This window comes from Ctenopharyngodon idella, chromosome 11, assembly GCF_019924925.1.
Source record: "Ctenopharyngodon idella isolate HZGC_01 chromosome 11, HZGC01, whole genome shotgun sequence".
Classification (NCBI taxonomy): Eukaryota; Metazoa; Chordata; class Actinopteri; order Cypriniformes; family Xenocyprididae; genus Ctenopharyngodon; species Ctenopharyngodon idella.
In genome coordinates, this window is record NC_067230.1 from 17,193,442 (window position 1) to 17,216,587 (window position 23,146).

Here is a 23,146-nt window from a genome sequence, read left to right on the forward strand (position 1 = left end):
CAGCACCCCGTGAAACTCGATCGCTAAGTTTATGCAAATTCTTGTGAAAAAAGGTTTGTCAAGTCAAGTCATCTTTATTTTTATAACGCTTTTTACAATACAGATTGTTTCAAAGCAGCTTTACGGTGATTTAACATGAAAACAATAACTCCTAAGCTCATATCCATATGTTGTGATTGAGTCGATTTATCCAGTCAGATTTAACAGGTGAACTCTGTGGAAGTATGTGGACATTTCAGTCAGACTAGTGCACTACATTTGACAATGTCACATAAATGCTTTAGTCCCACTGAAATCGTATCAGTCTGATTTTTGTGAATATAATGATAATGCGATTGCAGCTCGGCGTATATTCAGTACACACAGTTTATCCTAACCCAGTATATACAGTACAAGTTAACGGACTGCGACAGCATTTAATCCTTCAAATATTCAGTTAGGCATCATGTCACGTCCACATGGATAGAGAGATGTTGACTGCAGCTCAAGTACATAAAGCCTGCTGTAGCTTCATGTAAACGTCCTGACGAGACGACAGAGAGAAATGTGGAGTGGTGTTGTATATGAAGAGGGTCGCCGGCGTTTAACCCTGTACAGAGAGCTGCCGCTGGATGAGCGACTCCATCAGTAATGTATTTATGAAAATGAGCCACATGACAGATCGCTGGCATTGATCACTTGGTCATCCATCATACTGAATACTCCAAACGCGCTCTCTCTCTCTCTCTCTCTCTCTCTCTCTCTCTCTCTCTCTCTCTCTTTCTCACTTCAGCCATATTTTTCTTCTCTCTGCATCAACCCTTCGTCGTCTGTTTCTCTCCCTCTTTCTACTGCAGCTGTTCTCTTCATTTCCCTCACTTTTCCTCCCTACCTCCCTCCCTCTCACATGTAATATGGCAGTACAGGAACCATAAGGTGGGAATATCTCTCATTATTTTCCACTCTGTTGCTACGACGACAGCAGTTTGAGTGACAGATCTGAAGTTCAGCTGACAGGTGACGTGGGGCGCCACAAACAACACAACGCACACTAATATCACACACAAAGTGAGCACTGAATCATCTAAGCTCATATTAGAAAAGCACAAGAGAAAAAAATCATAATAAAATGTAGACATTAAATATTGATTTTTATGTGGGATGAGCTTCACTGTTCCTGGAGAGAGAGAGGATGGGGAAATATGTCTCCGCTCCGCCTGCACAAACACACTCAAATGCTTCAGCGTTCACTTCTGTTTCCTCCAAACCACTGCCTGAAATAGAGCTGTGTTTCTTCAGACCGTTGAGCCCTCGGCACACACTAATTTTACTCAATTAAGTGAATAATTAAGCCCCTCCCCCCACCTTTCATGTGATAATCAGAGTAACCCGCAGAATAAAACGGCAGAATTGACGGACACTGCTGTGTACTCAGATGTTTACCTGCACACGATGAGCCGGATCTTTCTTCCAGCTCTCCGGCGTGACGTGCGGCGCTGTTATATAACGGCTCATCTGAAGAGAATCCTCTCTGAGCTGCAGGATCTGCAGATCCATATTTCTCTGGCAAAATCCCAATAGTAACCCACTCACTTCCTATCGCATTATAAAATAATACCAAAACTGTATTATCACTATCACAAATAGGAGAAATAAACAGATGCTTCAGCATTTGAAGCACATACCAGGAGCATGAAGCTACATTTCTCAGGGAATATATCAGAGCGACGAGATCTCATGTACTGAACGATCAGTCACATGGAATTTATGGCTCAAAAAAACATTTGTGGAAGCAAGTGTCTCATTTACTCTCTGTACCATCCGAGTAACTTCCACTCGGACAAACATCTGCCTATCCTGGAGAGGTTTCTACTCCACTCCAGCTCCTCTCCGGGTTTTACATGGTGGCAGAATCCCATTCCGAGCAGTTCTGGACAAGCACAGGCAAGAGGTTATACTAAATATCAGCACTGTTAGAATGATGCTTCCCAAACCTGATTAAAGAACCAGAACTTGTACCAGAGTTGTACAAATATGAATGCTCCTGATGAGAAAATAAAGAAAACTGACCATGACTAAATAACATGTATGTTCTGTCTGATGCTGATCTGCAGGTTCAACAGACAAAAGCATTTATTCAAAATGTCAATCTTTCAAAGCTTTGACATCAGAAATAGGCTAGTAGATCATATTATTGTTCATATTGTAAAGAACGTAACTTAGAGTACATGGTAAAGACATTGTGGACAATAAACTCGCAGTTGGATATTAGAGTTTTGTGCTACAATTGATATGGAGTTTTTATGAAGGTCCAGAGGGAGTTCATCACATGCCTAAAGATTTCCATCTCTTTCTATAAAAGAAAAATAAATCTATCTCTACCCTCCATTCGGGAACATGTTTTTAAGCACTTACTGTGAGACACACAAGGGCCAAATCCATGACACAAACTCAATAAGTATAATCATCTGTTTTCATTAGTCGGGCACCAGGACGAGGATCTTAAGCTGATGTCCTATAGGAAGTAGATAAGCCATTTTTATAAGTGATGCATATTAATGAGCTGAATCTGGCTGTTTGGTAAACAGTGAAAAATGAACACAGAGGATCCTCCTTGCTGAACAACAGTTCAGAGGTCTGTGAATACTGGCCTCAACGAGACGGCAAAACTGCACATGATGTGCTTTCACCTTGCAATTTGCAGGTTGCTGGCAAAAAAGTTCCAAACACAGGACACTTCTGAATGTCTATCAATAGAGAAAGATGCTTGTTGCCCACAGATGGTGTAGTTACAGCATCTACCAGCAGGTGCTGATGCCTACATTATCCCAACCACAAAAACATCTTTTCTTCCAACAGGGCTGCATGAAATCAGATGCTGTCTGGGTAACTGACAGCTCATGTAAGAACACATTTAGTATTAGAAACACAATGAGAGAGACTCAGACCATCAGGTCAGAAGGAGTGACGGACATGAACCCGTCATCTTTAAAGGGGACCTATTATGCCCCTTTCACAAGACGTAATATAAGTAATATCTGGTGTCCATAGAATGTGTCTGTGAAGTTTCAGCTCAAAATACCCCACAGACCATGTTTTAAATGCCCATTTGTAAATCCCCACCCAGCCCCGCTTTCCAAAAGAGGGAGGAACCTGTACAGCTCCTGCCTCGGATAATCTGCCATAATGTAAAACATTATACCATTACACCATTATAGAGTGGTTGTGTACACACACTGCCGATACAGATTTATGTTCAAACACCATGTAAAAGTAAATTTTGCACAATAGGTCCTCTTTAATATGTAGTACAATCCCGAGGAAAAGAGCTCTGCATATTAACGCTTTTAACAAAAGCGTTAAATCCATGAAATATTTATATATTGTCCGTTGTTTATGTCAGATTTCGCCTGAATGATCTGCTCTCCATCATCTTTTATTCACATATAAACACTGATCAGCATCAGCAAACATAAACATAAGCTCAACCGAACATGCTTGAGTTGTGAAAGCAAACCTCATTGGTTCAAACTTACCATAACTGTTGTGTGCGTTGATGAATGTTTATATGTGAATAAAAGCCTAATTTCAATCTGTTCATCATATAAAGCGATCGAGTCTCTTCAGAAAGTTTGGACTAAACGGCTAAATTCATATGGATTAGTTTTATGATCTCTATATGAACTTTTGAAGCATCAAAGTGATGGTTGCCTAGCTGTCTGTCAGTGGAGGGACAGAAATCACTCAGATTTTATTAAAAATATCTTCATTTGTGTTGCAAAGATGAACGAAAGTCTTACGGGTTTGGAACGACATGAGGTTGAGTAAATGATGACACAATTTTAATTTTTGGGTGAACTCAAGTCAATCCTTTAACAAGCTGAAGTTGAAATATTTCTGCATAATAGGTCATGTTAGGCAGATTCTTGAAGATACTTGATACATGTGCCTTCCCGAGAGCTCTGTCTTTAGCTGATCCTGTCTCAGTTGCTTCACTAACATCTCCTGACCACCATCACACCAACAACACTGACCCATTAGATTCAAACAAACTACAGCACAAACGAAACACAATTACCTCATTCATTTGGTTAGAGTCAATGATTTCTGACCCTAAACAAAACAAAATGACAGACTATCAGTGCTCAGATAAAACACGGAGAGTAACTTGAGCAGGTTCAGACTCACTGGACGCAAACTTACAACAGAGACACAACATCACGATGGAGTTTCCCTCCAGCCCTAATCTAACACTCCTGTCTGTAATTGTCAAGTAATCCTGAAGACTTTGGTGAGATTTTCCAGGTGTGTTTGATTAGGGATGGAGCTAAACTCAGCAGGACAGCGGCCCTCTATAGAGATGGGCCAACATGGCTGCCACAAAGTTCTACCACAAAATGAAACACACACATCAGAATTTTGAGTCTCTGTCAAACAGTGAGAAGCTGCTGGTCTCTCAGAGGGAATGTGCAGACGTCTGCATGTGTCCGTCTGTCACGAGTGACCAACTCCAGTCTGTGTCTCCAACACAGTTCACCAATGCTCTTTCCTATCATCGCATTAATAGAATGACTTTTATTTAATCTACTTGTAATCATATTCTTTAATGTCATCCATTTTATATTTCTTTGTCAATGACACTGTTTTATTTTCTTTCTTAATGCATGTTTATGCTTTGGACTATTCTCATGTTAACTGTTTTAACTGCACGCAGCAACACTGCCAATGCTTTAGCAATACGCATGTAAAAATATTTGTCATGCTAGTAAAGCACCATAAACTGAAACAGAGAGAGTGACTCAGGAACACAGGCTGCTCATCACAGACAGAACCTCCAGACGGGCCGTGAATTAAATGACAGCTGATAACAGGCTTGACCTGAGAGACCACGACAGTGAAAGATGATCAAAAGATGGACCATCAACCTTTAATTTCACCGTCTGTTTCCAGCACTGTAACTGAACTGGGAGCGCCTTATAAAAGCTGATTCAATTCCTGAAGTAGCAAACAGGATGCAAAACTGCAATCTGAATTTGTATACAGTAATACACTGAATAAATGAAAGATCACTCCATTTCCCAGAATGCATCATCTGCATCTCTGAATTATTCCAATTCAACTTCCTATGTGTTGTGACCAATTCAATTCAAATTCTCACTTGAACTGAATTTTGCACAACCTTTTTCTAAACCTAAAACAGCAGGAAGGACGTGTGTGTCCTTTATCAGCCGAGCCTGAAAGTAAACGAAATAAACTGATCAGTGGACTTTTGAAGAGCAGCCAAGCTGATGCTCATAACGCTGTTTCCTGCTGTGCACGAGCACTTCCTGTTCAGCTTAATATCAGACTACATGAAGATCATGGCAGCCGTTATAGGCGGGCCACAGCAATGCAGGATCAGATCTAGGGCTGATTTCTCATGCTGCCATCGAGACTGTAACCCTAACACACACAATCCATCAAAACATATTCATTCATCTCACATACGGATCATTTCAGATCAGATCCAAACTATAGGACAGGTGTAACATTAATTAAAATCTCTGAGAACAGCAGTGTCCAGTCCTGCTCCCGGAGGACCTCGTCCCTGCAGAGTTTAGATCCAACACACCCGCCTGGACATGATCCTGAAGACACTGACTAGCTGGTCCAGGTGCGTTCATTTAGGGTCGACCCTCTGCAGAACGCTGGCCCTCCAGGAGCAGGACTGGACAGCCCTGGTTTAGAAGAACATCTTACCTGTGACGGACAGATCAGTGGTCCTCCTCACCACAAAACTCCCAAACTGTAATTCGCACGTGTAATTTCCAATGTCGTCTTCCCGCACGTCTTTGATGGAGAGCACATCCGCCTTCCTGACGATGCTCTGTCTCCACTGTTTCGGCCGGCATTCCTACATCCATAAACAGATCCGGTGTTTAATGCGGCTGTGATCTCATTTCATTGGAATGACACGTTAATAAATAAGTGGGCGGCTTTCAATGCTGTCAACAGACTGCAGCATTACTGATTTCACACTTGACAGTGTTGTGACAACAGCTAGAATTTCATCTATGAATTGTTGCCTTGGCAACGCCTGCCAAAATGCCTGTCAATCAGTTATTTACCACTTATTATTTTCCATGTAGATGAGCAGATGAGTTCATTATCAAAGCAGTGAACCATGAGAAGATGATGCATGAACTGTGCTGCAGTTAACCAGTCTTAATGTCAGCAAAGACATAACTGACAAAGATGAAGGGTTTTTAATTGTCAGTAACACTACAAGATATTAAAAATGTTTTTAGAAGAAGAAGGAAATGATTCAAGAGCTGTAAGCGAAACATCTTTGCAAGCAGGTCAATTATCTCAATTTATATGTAGCCACGGTATAAAAACTGATATAAACATGATTCATTTAAAGAACCAGATCAAATGAGTCGTTTGTTGGAGAATCAGACTGCTCACACTGCGGTTCATCGCCCGCCTCTACCTCAAACTGTGCAGGATGAAGCAGTTTACTTTCATGCTAACTAAATCCAGTCATGTTTCCTGCTCGAATATCCACAGAGATCATCTGTCTTTGATTCAATTTAGCCGGAAACTAAAGTGCAGCAGACATTTAATTTGACACTCATCTACTTCAGATGAATTAGTGCTAGTGTAGTCTTACGGCTGGCAGAAACTGACCAACTCGCACAACTTTCCTCTCCATTTTCTCCGTCTCATCTTCTTTGCCTCAGGACTTCAGGATTGATGAAAGGTCTGTTTTCTGCCTAATAGCTTCTATTTCCAACTCTGAACGAAAACTGCATAAGCGTGTTTTTGGTGAGATGGAGATGAAGATGATGGGATGGAAACAAACTGAAGAGTTTTACAGTAAAAATAAACGACACCTAAACTAACATGTTTGAACAATGGTGAATACAGTACGTGATCGTACCTTGTACCAGGTGATCTCTGGGTCTTTTCCGGACTGTATGTAGTCATCTATGTCAGGACAGAGGATGTCTTTGCTCTTACTCAGCTCGGCCTTCTCAAAGTACCTCATCTTGGAGTTGTAACAGAGACCTGAGTTGTTCTCGGCCACCGTGAGCGACATCGATACTTTCATACAGTACGTGGAGTTCCTGCAAAACACACAAAACCAACACGATCAACAAGCTTCACACTATACACAGGCTTTTAGTCACACTGGAAAAGGGAATCAAATGTTCGTTCTTTCATTTCGATCAGCAGGAGAGAGGCGAATGTAACCTCTCAGAAATCCCCTTAATCGTTGAAACGAGTTTTTACAGGACTAATGCAGTAAATGCTCAGTTAAAAGGGTCGGTCGTGTTTTCACATCATTCTCAGCAATTGTTTCTTTGCTTGTCTTCGGTACAGGACATCTCAGATCAGCAGAAATGAGAGCAGAGAGCCAGCAGGCCATTTTTCAGGTTTGTTGAATGGTGCTCTCAGCGGACGCCTCCTACTGCCACAATTGAATTTATTGGAAAACAACTCCCTGAACAGAAGAAACAACACAATGCAGAACGGAGAGAAGAAAGGACAAAAAGTGCTGACTCAAATGGTGAACGGAGACTATGAGAACCCAGAGAATGAAAACTAAATCTTAACATCCCTCCACAACATGTTATCCCAACCTCCGGTTTTAAAACAGGGTCTTGTAATTAGTCTGCGGTTCGATTCTCTGGTGAAATGATACAACACTGTTCCTGTAACACTAAACACAGCTCTCCTTTATATACAGGACATTGGAAGACAGGTGGACAAAATCAGAGTCTAGAAATACAATGAGTAACAATGATTAATAAAACGTGAATGTGGTCAGTCTGAAAACATCAACATCACGCAGGAGGCCGGGGCCCAGTAGAGGACCTCAGCATGACTTGAAAGTGATTTAAATTAAGTTATGTTTAAATAAACTTAATTAGAATGCTAAAAAACACATTCAGTCAAAGTGTGAACTGGATGAAAACACCGTCACAGGCCCAGGCAGCAGCCCGGCTCATGCCATTAAGTGTGCTGTCAGCTTAAGTGGGGAATTTTTATGAGACAGAGATGCAAATTCAACATGACGTGAGATTATCAGACAGATGGACACACCTGTGCAAATGAGTTCCCTCAAGTCTAGTGCTGTTAAATATTCTGACCGGCTCTGATACGGGAAACAAACGATTGTGTCTTAGAACGGATGAGTGATCAATGGACGACACAGTCTTTATCCTTAATACTTCTCTAAACATCTTGTTGTGAAACAGAAGTGCTGGAGACTCGACAGATCCCATTCAAGAGCTAAATGGGCCATTGTGTGTGTGTGTTTATTGGTGTTCTCTAACCAGCGAACCCACATGACTGCCTGTGAAAGGAAACGGCGTTCAGCTCGGGAATGATGGTACACACTTACAACACACATTTTCAACGCAAATTGAAAATGGCGGACTAGGAAGGGCCACACATACACTCCCATTTACATTGATGGGGCCAAAGTGGAGCGTGTGACTAGCCTCAAGTTCCTGGGTGTCCATATCTCTGAGGATCTTCCCTGGACTCTCAACACCTCCACTCTGATCAAAAAGGTGCAACAGGGCGTCAGGGGCGTTTCCTCTAAGAAGGCAAGGGAGGCAGTCTCTCCTCAAAGAAATCATCAATATTACAAAAATATAATAACGCAAATATTACAAAATGTGACATTAACTCATTTTTCTAAAGTAACACTGTCCAACAGCGACACCAGCAGGTAAAATTACAGCGGGAGTCCACATCACTCTTGCCTCCCCTGAACCCATTGAGTTTTAACAGACCCCCTAATGCGAGCGGTGGGGGGTAACTGAGAATGAATGGAAGGAAGTCACATGAGAGGAGGGAATGCCTCCATCGCGCTATGATTGGATATGATCGGTTATGATTGGATATGATTGGTTTGTGCGATAAATCCCACCACTTATTTTCGTGCGCGTTTGTGATTCGGCCTGAATAAAAAAAATGACGGTGTTAATGGAAGGATTAATTAAAAAGTGAACAACTCAGTGACTTAGATATCACTGCTTTATGTCACATCAAAATCAAACTTGAAATGGACTAAAAACATGATGACTGTGGGGGAGGGGGGGGGGGGGGGGGCAATAGTGAGCAATCAGCTAAGGGAAATTAAAGGTAGCCTATATTTGACCAGTGTTTACTAAACTTGATGACTGATGAAAATAAGTTGACTATAAAAAGAACAGCTAAACATAAATATATTGTTATAAAATATATTGTTTAAATTGTTACTGCCTTTAGTTATTATCTTGGAATAAATGTAAAAATGCGTAAAAACACTGGATGAGACTGGATGAGACATGGTTTTGGAGATTTATACAAGTCCCTGTGTAGTCAATAATTTTATTCCTTAAAACTCATCTTTGATCACCAAAATTGATATATAAATGTTTTTTCCTGTGAAAAAAATTCTTAATGCCTTACAATAGCTTGAATGTAACTTTACACCCTTGCCTCATTTACTATGAATATGCTAATTAGCCCCGCCTCCACTCACTCGCACGAGGTTAGACAAGATCCACTCGGTCAACTTACTGAGGTAAACGCTGCACATTGTATCGTTTTTTACAACGTCGGACAAATAACGGTAATTAATATGATTAGCGTTTTGCTTGCCTATGTTATCAAACAGCTAATAATGTGTTGCTAATGTTACACAAACCATGTTCACATTCACGAGTCAGACAGCTGCCTTCTAACAATCAGTAGCCTATCCTTACAACCGCTCTAACAACTCAGAACATCAGTGGAGAAAGACATATAGTTCATCATAACATCGTAACATACATAAACATCCGCCATATTGCTAAATCTACCCGATTTTTCATATCAACAGAAAAATATATCAAGATAACCTTCTTTTGAGACTCCCTTGCATGATCAGTTATATGCTAAAGACCACCGGCACGTTGACGTGATTGGTTACAAGGTGGTTTGTGATGTCAGAAACACCAGCGATTTCAAACCGCTCATTTGTCTTTGGTTTACTGCAGTTTTAAAGAGAAAATACTTAGCAATGGTGTTGACTTATGAATTTGCACATGGTTTGTCTTAAAGCATATTAAAAACACCAGATAGACATATGAACAACATTAAAAACTTGATTTTCACCACAGGAGGACTTTAATAAATAGAACATTAATTACATAGTGTAAAAATACAAAATAGAATTGTATATATAAATATATGTATATATATTTATATGTACATTTTGCTATTAGCACTTGATTGGACAAATTGAAACAATCTGCATTGTATGAAGCTCAATATGACTAAAAATAAATAATAAAATAAAATAAACTGCCTCTGTACTCGCTAGCAGAAAAGTGAAATGGAATTTTTATATCATTACATGTAGATTTGATGACATATTTACCCATAGTCTTAAGCTCATTTGAACATAAGGTAAGAATATCAGTGAATCCACTAAAAATTTGGTCAGTTTATAATTAATGGCATTTTGAGTAAATGTATGATCATGTTTGATTCATTGTTGGAAGTATTAAGGACCTTGGAGGAGAATTTTTCACAGTTAATTAGTGGGATGAAGGAAGCTGTTATGTGGGAATAGGGAAGCCTGCATTGGTTAAATCATTGGTTAAATTAATATTCCCTCTGAACGCCTGCAGATCGTGAGCGTTTCCCTCTTTTAACACGGTGTCCTAACCAGGTGTGATGCAACAAGCGATTTGTCTGTCACACAAATGTAAAAATTGAAGCATAACGCGACAATCACAAAACACAGCCAATCAGAGTGTAGATTGCTGGTTAGGACATGTGTAAAGTTCAGCAGTACAGACTGGTATAATGCCCGCAAGAAGTTTAGTCACTCAACTTTCAGAAGTACACTAGCACATAAATCAAAGACACAAACTCACATTGTAACTTCATCTCAAGAGATGGTGACAGTAACTCACAGCTAGCCACTCTGATCAAGATCTAACACAGATCATATTTTCAAATGGTCATTCTGCATGATGCCAAAAAGATGCCAGATGTATTTTTAGCTCCATCAGTGCCACATTCAGCAGCGTTTCACATCTGTAACACAGCATGCAGTTCATTTCTGTACTAAAACACATAGAACTGAGCATTTTTAGGGAAAATGTTCATGAAATTCACCTGCACCAGCAGCGCCGGATATCATAGGAAATGCTGTCCCTTGAGTGACGTCTGTCTGAAGATGTGCTGCGGCCAGTCGTTGTTCGCTACAGTGTTTCTTTAAATCACTATTTTATGAGTGCTGTATTATTTATGACCCAGAGGAAGGTCAGGCTCTGCTGGAAGTGGAGGAGACACAATTCGGACCGACGCATAACTCATGTGTCACAGCGCCGAGGCCGGCTGATTAACTATGAGCTGGAGCCAGTGTTTACCCATAATGCCTCCTTCTGCCTGCCTCTCCAGTCTGCCAATATCCTTCCGCTCTCGATTCAGTGTGAAGTTAGAGCCTGTTCTCTCTCTACAACTCCACATCACAAAAACACATCAACACCTGCTTCTCTGTGTCGCTTTCTAATGCTTGTTTCTGACTTTTCAACTTTATTAACAATTCAAATGTTCAGGTGACTGTTTAAACTAATGCAATTTATAAATTCCACTGCCACAATAAACCAGGAGTGTGGCTCTACACTGCACTGAACACAACGACAACAACACTATAATATATATATATATATATATATATATATATATGTATATATATATATATATATATATGTATAATATATATATATATATATATATATATATATATATGTGTAACCCCTCCTGTTCAAACCGCCTGCTCTAAGTGTGACTCAAACCCGGGTCCATTCGTATGGGAGTCTTATTCACTCTGATAAGAAGGCTAAAGAACGCAGTCTCTAGTGTCAGTGGCTAGAGTGCCTCTTGAGATCAGGGGAGTGAGGTTTACACACACAGCTCTTACCGGCCTACGTCTGTTACATATATACAGTGCAGGAATCATGTGATATGGTTTTAGACGAGGTCTGCTGGAGAAGAATGAGGTAATACGCTTGCGTTGTGATTGACAGGATCAGATGAACACGTTCCTCCTGAAATTTCATTTAAACGCTGCTGAAATTCTCCTTCATCATTTGCTACAGTGTTTCGCTTCAGATCAAAGGCTGTTTCAGTTCAGAGAGAGACTCCAACATCTTCTTCTCCTAATGAGGGAACCTAATGAGCCATTTTCAGGAAACGGCCTTTACCTGCGAGGTTAATGACGTATTACAGCATGTGAATGAAGGGCGCGTTTCCCTGTTTCCGGTGGATTGAACTCAATGAACATACACGTGCTGTTCTCAAACAACATCCATGCAGAAGAACCGCCGCTTGAATCTGTCATTGAGTCCAGAGACGTGACCTGAATAAGAAACCTCTTTATTGAACTTACATAAATCATAAACCGTAAAGGTGTAGCATCAGAAAAAGTTGAATGAAAGCATCAGGAGGTGGTTTGATATGATCTCATCTCTCTTCATCATCATCATCATCATCATGTGTTTTATTCACAGTTGTCATTTGTTTAGATGAGTCTCTGTATTAAGACACCAACATTCTCTCTCTGTCTGTCTAACAGGACGGATGGATGAGTTATTGATTTTATTGATTGAGTTAGTGTTGGTCCTGATTACTGTAAATGAATGTGACCATCAGCCCAAATCAAATCCTCCCAAACCAGCTCATTATACAGCAACAGATTTCAATGAGAGTGAGATCACAATTCAGAAAGCCTGTCTTTAAAAGAACCGTGTGTCTTTTAACAGCCTACAGTAAAAGTTCTCAATCCTGCCTCTTTAGATTCACCTTCGATCCTTCGTATTTCAAACCTGAATCAGCTGTGTATTCCTGATATGTGTGGTTCTCGACTCTGGCCCTCGAGGTGGACTTTCCGACAGAGTTCAGCTCCAACCATCAAACTCGCCTGTCTGTGACTTTCTAGTGATCCTGAAGACCTTGATCAGGTTGGATCTAAACTCTGCAGGAAAAAACTGCTGCCCTGTATAGTGCACTGCATAGTGTTATTCATATGCAGTGCACCCACTTTGTTCACTTTATTGTTCTCTCATCTAATCAATGAATGTTATTGATGACATTAGTGATGTTTTCTGGTCAGACAAGGACGCTGTGAGTAGATCTGCTCACTGCTGATTCACGTCTGATCCAGTCATTCATCTGGGAATCGTGCTTTAGTCGTGATGCTGACTGATGAGTTCACTGCAGACGTGAGTGAAAATACACATGCAGATCAGCTTCTGGCATGAGATCACACACACACACACACGTACCTCAACACGCATGAATAATGTCCCACGTCCTGTAACTCGGCCGGCCTGAACCAGATGGAGTCCTCCTCTTTACTCATCCGGCTCCCGTCGAATGAAATGGGCTCCTCAAAGTCTCCGTGGCCGGTGCTTTTGTACCACATCAGACTGAGTCCGGCGCTCTGAGCATGTGTGTAGTTTGCACGGATGTATCCATAAAACAAAGCGCATTTAATCCTCACAGGCTCCCCAAGCAGAACTTTGTATTTCAGGTAGTCCACAGACCAATCCGTACAGCCGTCCACTGCGGAGACAGAGAACACGGTGTCAGCAAAACTGACTGATGCTTGGCATTTAACAGCACAACATGAGGCCTTCATACATGAAATAATACAGTCAGATAGAGATCAGGGCCAGTGTGTGTGTGTGTGTGTGTGTGTGTGTGTGTGTGTGTGAACAGCATTTGACTGACCATGCAGGAATATTTGAGCATCAGGCAGCTGTGACCCAGTAAAAGGCCACACACACACACACACACACACATATGCGCAGACACACGCATGCACACTCACACACACTTTTTAAAAACCCTGCTCTGTCTATGGCATCGTCACATGTGCCGTTGATGAATTATAAATTCCAGACTCTCCCCAACGTCTCACATATTTGTAATTTGTCAATTAGAAACCGATTGTGTGCCATTTCTAATGTTATCAGATAGGACTAGTGGAAATATCCCAGCGGTTTTTGTCCAGAATCTCTCCTCCTCCTCCTCGTTCTGTCTGTCTGAAACAGCTGCTGCAGACAGATGCTGAGAGCTCGACAGGCTCGGCTAATTGTGTCTCCCTCAATGTTTTATTTACTAAAGAAACAGCACAGCAGCTAATTAACACTGAGAGAAGCGTGTCGCATTATTTATCCCTCGCATTCTCTCTCTCTCTGAGTGCCAAATCCCCAAAATAAAACACGACGACTCATTTACCACTGAGGAAGTCAAGGCCGGCTGGACAGCAAGTGAAATCTAAATCTAATGTCTGTGAAGGACGCAGTTCAGCTGGACGCACGGACACTTATTCTGTGCATTGTGTGTCACGGGTAAATCAGTGAAATGGAGGAATCCCTGCTGGTTTTTGGCAGGGATCTTTCGGAGGGACGGAGATGCCGGCAGTGCAGCTGGTGTCAGGTGACATTTACAAACACTGACAGCAAAAAACCCACTTATTAAAGTGTTACGTGTCTCTGTTGCTATGGCGACGAGAGGGGGCTGGTTGCCGTGGCAGCCTGTATGGGGGGGGGGGGGGGGGTGTAACTAATTAAGGCTCATTGCAGCAGTATAAAGAACTCCATGATGCTTTTGCAGTGTGAAAGATGGTTAAAACATGATCTCTCAGTTAATTATCCTACTGTACTCTGTGTGTGTGTGTGTGTGTGTGTGAGAGAGAGAGAGTCAGTGTGTGTGTGTGTGTGTGTGTGTGTGTGTGTGTGTGTGTGTGTGTGAGAGAGAGAGAGAGTGTCTTTTTCTAAAGCTGATTTTCAAACAGAAATGTGAGTCACATGACTGGGTGTTTCTCCTCTAAACATCACTTTGAAGGATATAATGAACCATCAGCGGATCAGAGGATTTCAGGACCTCTGGCTGGATTCACAACAATTGACTGAAGAATTTATCTTAATCAAGTTCTTAAGATAAATGTAACACCAGACGAGAGTGTGACACAACCAAAGTAAACAGAAACCATTATAATCAGTGCTGCTGTCCACACTGCTGTCTACGACACGACAAATTCCCGACTGTAAACTGATGCCCTTTTCTATTTCTGATGTACTTCATGCGCTACTTCTGATATGAAGGACAAATAGATTTGCAACAGCCTTTGTCGCGTCCAGTGCGGACACGGTGTAAGAAGTTCTTAAGTGTATTTCTTAAGAAGTTCTCAAATATTTACTTAAAAACATATTTTCTTCTGAACAAAATAGTGTAATACAACAAATTTAGTCCTGAAAAATGTTAATGATACATTTATCTATTCAGAACAGCAAGTGCCTCACGATCAAAATGTTTTTTTTTTTTTTTTTTTTTTGCTTCAGGGCATGAGAAGCGTTCGTTTGATGAATATACTTCCTGAAAACCATTTGGCTAACTTGACCTGGAAGAAAAGACAAGAAACCTTCAGTTGGCAAGAGCTGCAGGAAAGAGAGCAGATCACACTGGAAACAAACTGAGGAACTCATTAAACATCTTTCCTTTGGGGATTTAGTACAGCATGGAGGTTATCCTGACTTTAAGGTGTTATTTATGCTGATTTTTGAAAATTAATACTTCTTACATATATCTTAAGAAAAAAGAAAAGAACATTCATAAGAAGTACTTTTGGGAATACAAAATATTCTCCGCTATTTTATTCTACAGAATGTTTCATGAAAGCAAGAGCAGCTCATGAGATGGTCTCAGTGCCACAACGTCAAACAACATGTATTTTGCTATTATTATACAGTATGTCTGCTTCGTAAAGTAAAAACTGATGACGTTTGTCTGGCAGATCACAGTCACTTCATGCACAGCATAAACATTGTGAAAACATCCTGTGGGCAACCGAGAGCTTTTTCACTTAAGATCTAGGATGTTGAAAATGTCAGCAGTTTAATTGAGGAGATAAAGCTGAGAGAGAGAGAGAGAGAGAGAGAGAGAGAGAGAGAGAGAGAGAGAGAGAGAGGGAGGAATACAAACATCGCATCTCTCGCAGGGAAACAGATTCAATTAAGGAGTTTCTGTGGGAATATTGTCAACATACTTACAGGAGACAGTTATTATTTTGTGCTCATCATTCTTCTCATTGCTCATTATGGGATGTTGGGCTGTTTTTGGCTGTTATCATTCATTTTACAAACGTGTTTCAGCAGCAGTGAGTTTCATGCAATCTCTCAGCACACGCAGCTAAGCTTGATTACACCCAATTAACTTCCCTCCCGAAACGTGTGCTCGAGGTGCGTCACTCCGCTGATACACAGATGGATGGACGGACGGATGGATGGAAAGTGTTTTTCAGAACAGAGGACTCACTCAAGTGTGTCCGTAAGAGAGTGTGTGGCCTATTCAAACAAGATGGAAGATGAAAATGTGAGTGAGATTGCTTTTACAGTTTTTTTGGATTGCTTACACACTAAAATTAAAAGTAGTACACTATTAGCAAAACCTTACACTCAAGAAGCAAAACATCAGCCCATATTTGCACAACTACAAGCACATTGTCAACCTCACACTTGTTGAAAAACTCTACACACAGTGATTTGCAAAACACTAAACACACTTAACATACATTACACACAAAAATCTATCATGAAGTCACTTCCTTGCAATACCAAAGCACTGACTGTCAAATTACCGCACCGTCCAACCAATTGGTTCAACACAGTCATCAGGTGTGCAAACACCTGTTTGCTTAATTGTAGACACACCAATCAGGTGTATAAGCACTATAAAAAGCAGCAGGTGAGTTCATCGGTCTTCAAGCACAATGGAAAGAGTCAGAGAAAGAGTAAGACGAGGAGGAGGACAAGGAGGAGGAGGACAAGGAGGAGGAAGAGGAATCAACAGAGGAGGAATCAACAGAGGAAGAGGAAGAGATGGAGGCCATGCTGGAGGTAGAGGTAGAGGAAGAGGAAGACAAGAAGGTGCTCAAAGAGGACTGAATCTGACAAATGAGATCCGCGCAACACTGGTTGACCACGTTGTCAACCACGGCCTGACGCTGAGGGAGGCTGGACTGCGAGTACAGCCAAATCTAAGCCGATACACAGTGGCAAGTGTGATAAGAACATTTCGACTGGAAAATAGGTATTGTAAAAATATCATCATATCAAAAACATCTGCACGGTTTCAGTAACTGCTTACAGTACTGTATTCTATGCACTATCAGCACTTCTGTGACCTTTTTCTGTGAAATTACTGTAGTATTGTATACTGTTTTTTTTTTTTGTTTTTTTTCTACATAGGATTGAGGGTCAGGAACGACAAGGGGGAAGGCCTCCTATGTTCACAGAACATAACACTCAATCAGCTCCAAGCTAACATTGTCAATAACCACGCCAGTTTCAACGATATCCACCAGGTCTCAACATCAACACTGGCACGCATCCTAAAAAAAAACATATTCAAATGAAGCAAATTTATCGAGTGCCTTTCGAGCGCAATTCCGAAAGGGTGAAACGACCGCGGCATGATTATGCAGAGGTATGTATTCACTTTAGCAGTGTGATCTTGCATACTGTCTCATAATCTTTTACTATACTGTAATATGTATACTAGATCTACACTGAACTACACAATTTTGCCTGACACTGTTCTTCAGAGAGTTTTACGAATGGATGGAGAGGAGATCCAGCATGAGTTCATTTACGTAGATGAGGCTGGGTTCCACCTGACGAGAACACGAAGGAGGGGAAGAAACATCATTGGCCACAAGGCTATAGTCAATGTCCCAGGGCAACGTGGGGGTAATATAACACTCTGTGCAGCCATTACACAGAATGGGGTCCTCCACCGCCATGCCCATATGGGCCCTTACAACACACTTACATTCTTGGACCAATTGCACAACATAACAGCAGCAAATCAAATCGATCATATGCAATACATTGTTGTCTGGGACAATGTGTCTTTCCACCGCTCTGCTCTGGTTCAGAACTGGTTTCAGCAACATCCACATTTCACCGTCCTATATCTTCCACCATACTCTCCATTCCTCAACCCTATAGAAGAGTTTTTCTTGGCATGGCGGTGGAAGGTATATGATCTCCGTCTCCAGGCTGAGGTACCCCTCATCCAAGCCATGGAGGAGGCCTGTGACCAGATGGAGGTAGCAGCAATGCAAGGATGGATTCGTCATTCAAGACGTTTCTTTCCAAGGTGTCTTGCTAATGACAACATTGCCTGTGATGTTGATGAAATTCTCTGGCCAGATCCAGCTAGGCGAAGAGACAATGTCTAGTGTTTTTTTTTTTGTGTTTTTTTCAGTAAACTTACAGTACAATACGTAAAGTGACATTTTGTTACAGTATTATGAATCTCCATGTCAACATTTTGGGCGTGTTGAGAAATAAATGAGTTTCTTCAGTCTGCAACATTGGTCTTGTGTAGTGTTTGGTGAATTTACATTATATTTGTACTTTGTTGATGGTAGCCTACTCTAATCATAGGGAAGTAGAAGTGCTAAAAGTGTTTTAGGTTCATCACAGCAGAGTGTAACTCGTGCAAACAGAGTATAGTAATGTGAAACGTGTGTGTTTCATATGGTAACAAAGTGTGGTTTTTAAACAGAAGTGTATAGTTTTTACAAGAGTGTTTAATTATGCAAAGGATCTGTAGTGTTTTGCTAATTGGGTGTGTGGTTGTGTTAATTGTGTGTAGTGTTTTGAAAACACGGGCCCTGTTTTGAAAATCGTGCTTAAGCAATCCAAAAAAACTGTAAAAGGTCGGTTTACAGCAGAGCAATATGAATGATTCAACACTGTACAGTAGGAGGTGCTGATCGACAAACACACCTGACAGGTAGAAGACAGACAAACAGGAAACACATGTTGAATTACTGGCATACTACATTAACCAGCCGACTGAAACGTCACTGTGACGCAACATAAACTTCCCAGCTTATCACTAACCATCAACTGCATGACTTGGATTTGTTGGTGTTGTATTAAAGGGTTAGTTCACCCAAAAATGAAATTTTTGTCATTAATTACTCACCCTCATGTCGTTCCACACCCGTAAGACCGTTCATCTTCAGAACACAAATTAAGATATTTTTGATGAAATCCGAGAGGTTTTTTATCCTCTACTGAAAGCAACGAAATTACCACATTCAATGTCCAGAAAACTAGTAAAAACATCATTAAAATAATTAATGTGACTGCAGTGCTTCAACCTTAATGTATACTTTTTGTGTGCAAAAACAAAAACAAAAACAAAAAAAACGATTTTATTCATCAATATCTTCTCTTCTGTGTCATTCTCATATGCTTTTTACATCCAGCGCTTCCAGGTTCTACGTGAGAACGCCGGCTCAGTATCTCGTGATGATGTGCATATGTCCAGTAACGGTCTGTCAACAGCTGCTGTCACAACACATCTCACTCACACACTGCTGTGAGCAAAACAACAAGAACCGACTTTGTGTGTGTGTGTGTGTGTGTGTGTGTGTGTGTGTGTGTGTGTGTGTGTGTGTGTGTGTGTGTGTGTGTGTGTGTGTGTGCGTGCGTGTGTGCGTGTGCGTGTGCGTGTGTGTGTGTGTGTGCAGTGCTGATAGATGTTAAATCTGTGTTTGTATCTGGTCTTCCTCAGTAATGAGGCTCTCTGACTCTCCTTCTCCCTCGTTTCTCACTTCTTCTTCTCTCTTTCACTCTCTCCTGCAGAATAAATTATGTATATGCAAATGTCAGTAACTATTGCCAAGAGAGCAATTTTCATTTTCATCCATCTTTTTTGCCGCTAGTAGATTTATTGTAAACTCAATTTACATTAAAGGTTTAATTTGCTGACAGAGTGCTGGACATTTGTGTGTGTGTGTGTGTGTGTGTGTGTGTGTGTGTGTGTGTGTGTGTGTGTGTGTGTGTGTGTGTGTGTGTGTGTGTGTGTGTGTGTGTGTGTGTGTGTGTGTGTGTGTGTGTGTGTGTGTTTAAGCTACATTGCTGTAGTTCAAACAGTAAAGCATTGCACTAGCATGGGTTCAGTTCCAATGAAATGTAAACCTAGAATGCAATGGAAATCACTATTGGATCAGATGTTTTGATCAACTCTCATGAGTTTTATTTATTGAACCTCTTTCATTTTCTTCATGATGTGTGTTCCTGTATCACACACACACAAACATGTTTGTATATGTGGTTTACAGGGTCTCTCCATAGACGTAATGGTTTTTAAACTGTACAAACTGCACATTCTCTCCCCCTACACTACCCCTAACCCTAAACCTACCCATCACAGAAAACATTCTGCATTTTTTGAATTTCAAAAAACATCGTTTAGTAAGTTTTTTTAAGCCATTCGGTTTACAAGAACACAGGAAGTGACCTCATAAACCATGTTTACGTTGTAATACCCATGTCATTATAAACATTTGTGTCCTCATAAACCATGTATACAAGAAAACACACACACACACACACTCACACACTCTCACACACACACACACACACACACACACTCTCTCACACACACACACACACACACACACACACACACACACATCCGTTTACTCAGCACTCTAAATTGGGTCAATGCATGGATTTCTATTGTTTTTGTAAACACTGTAAACTAACCCTAACAGAAGTCTTTCTGCATTTTTATGTTTTTAGTTGTGTCACAGTGTGGTCTGTTTCTGCTGGTCTCAGATCAGGTTCTCTGTTCATCACTGACCGTTACGAGTGACAGCTGACCCCAGAGCAGCTGTTGAGCATGCCAGACTCAAATCCTCAAATCCACCCTAAAAGCTTCAGAAACACGTCAAGGTCAGAAGCGTTGCCCTGGACCGGTTTTAAAAAGATCCCGGTAATGACTTCAGAGTTCCGAATGGATTCAAATTAATACAGAACAGTTATAGAAATCGGATTTCCCCTGCTGTGAGAGAAAGGATGTCAGGACGACAGCTGTCTCTCTCTCTCTCTCTCTCAGAACAAAAATCCAGATGAATCCAGAGACGAGGCTGTTCATATGTGATTCATGTGTAACAATAAACAGTCTGAGTGTTACATGAACCATCTCTCATTCCACGAGTCTCTATTAATCATGAGTTAATTAGCAGGTTTGTGTTGTTTTGGGGAGTCAGTTAAGACAGTCAACAAGCTCTGATCAACAAAACATCACAGCAGAGAAGGGTGAGAATGTGAGTTTACTGTGACGCTTTTACAGCAAAGGCTTTAAACGGAGGGTGAGACAGCTCTGGACCTCAGAATGGCAGAGGAGAGAGAGACAGAGCCTGCTGTCTGTCTGTCTGTCTGTCATGTGAATCCAGCGCACTGATGCTTGTGAAGGTCAATGAGGATTAACAGAAACACACAGTCACCGAGCGCCCATGCGTGTGTGTGTGTGTGTGTGTGTGTGTGTGTGTGTGTGTGAGTGAATGTATTATAAGCAAACAGTGAAGACTGACTGACAGCTCGACTCACAATGTTTCTCTTTGGTCTCGTTCTCTCGCATGGCTGAGACACATTTTACTGCAATCCACTCCTGTACAACTCAAATAAACACCAACATCAATTAAAGCTTAAAGCAGCCTTGAAAGGGCCCTCGCACCCGGGGCCACAGCCACCCGGTGGCCTTAGGAAAACAGTGAACAGTGGGTGACATGCATGTAAGTGGGTATGGCACAGTCATTTTGATGTGCCACACTTCCTGCTGCCAACAGGTGGCGCTTTGACTGAAACTGAATACTGCCATGTAGATGTCTTCAGACCAGGACTTTTATCAAACGTGAAGTTTGGAGCAGATCAGACATTGTATACCTGAGTTACAACAACTTCCTGTTTCGTGGCGTTAATCGCATACATTAGCACTTAGCCAAGTGTTGCATAATTTAACGTGTTTCTAATATGTCTGGTACTTCATGGCATATTTAAATGCGTTTCAGGGAGTGAATTACAGTGTAAAGCATGCCATTTTCTGTTTCCCACAGGTGGCGCTATGACTGTAACTGAATACTGGCATGTAGATGTCTTTAGGTTAGGACTCTAATAAAACATGTCAAGTTTGGGGAAGATCGGACACTGTATACCTGAGTTACAACAGCTTCCTGTTTCATGGCGAAACATCAGACTTTGTCAGGCCGTCACGGACACGCCCTTCAATGAAAACTCAAGCTCTTCACAATTTAACGTTGCAAAGGCCTTTAGATTAGACTGACCAAATACGATGTTGATCTGATTAAAGCTCTAGGAGGAGTTCATTAAATTACAACGTCTGGAAATGGCAAAAACTGCAAAAATTTTGCAGAGAAAATTCAAAATATCTGACTTTCTGTTGGTTTTCAGATTTTGCTCCCAGAGACTTTTTTGTAGGTATTGGGCTGTTACATGTGTGTACCAAAATTCATACTTGTATGTGAAACGTAGCGCGAAGGGCGCTTAATTGAAATTTTGTAGGTAGCGCTATCAAGCCATTTTGCCTTACCTAATTCTGAAACCCACATCAGACATAAATTTTCACCACTTTTGACGCATGTGCAAAGTTTCATGAGTTTTCGAGCATGTTTAGGCCCTCAAAAATATGATTCATTTCAGAGAGGAAGAATAATAATAGACCGAGCAATTACAATAGGGTCCTCAAACCTCCGGTGCTCGGACCCTAATAAAATCTGACAAACATGGCAGATTATTTCTAAGTGAACAGTTCTTCCCATATATAATACTTCTTTAGCTTCTTTAAGCTGGACGTCCTTTAAATAAAAGTCCAGTACGGGACGTCCCACACTGGCATCAAACACACAGACGAACACACACTCTTTATCCTGGCACAGCTGCAGAATCATACAGCAGCCACCGTTCAAACACATATCGATCAATCCTAATGGAGGAGGTAAAATCGCAGATTAAAGGTTGTCGCAGACCTTTATAAATCCTTCCTAAACACGACTGTCCCACAGGCCCCATTTAGTGCTAAACGCATTTCCTTCATCATACCTTGTGATTTCGTAGAACATTCAAGGCGATTCAGAGGTTCCTCAAACACGCATCTTCACGAGTGTCATCCGTACAGCGCTCGAATGAACCATAATGACTTTCTTCTTTTTATCAGAATTAATCTGCCTCGCGGTGTTTCCTTTCAGATAATTAACTGACATTTTCATCTTGGTTTTAAATGGCATGTTCATTAACTGATTTCTGGC

The 23,146-nt window shown here is 41.1% G+C and overlaps 1 protein-coding gene across 6 annotated transcripts in view; it reads right to left on the bottom strand.

Annotated features, from left to right (window-relative positions):
• Positions 1 to 23,146, bottom strand: part of il1rapl1b (interleukin 1 receptor accessory protein-like 1b) — a 137,581-nt gene that overhangs the window by 65,696 nt on the left and 48,739 nt on the right. For 5 of the 6 annotated variants that reach the window (XM_051913330.1, XM_051913327.1, XM_051913326.1 and 2 more), the window contains exons 3-5: positions 13,296 to 13,575; positions 6,902 to 7,088; positions 5,719 to 5,872 (exon numbers count right to left, since the gene is read on the bottom strand). In XM_051913330.1, coding sequence (XP_051769290.1) covers positions 5,719 to 5,872; positions 6,902 to 7,088; positions 13,296 to 13,575 — 621 coding nt within the window. Of the gene's footprint in view, positions 1 to 5,718; positions 5,873 to 6,901; positions 7,089 to 11,124; positions 11,320 to 13,295; positions 13,576 to 23,146 lie in introns of those variants that run through there. The other variant, XM_051913331.1, reaches the window with a different exon arrangement.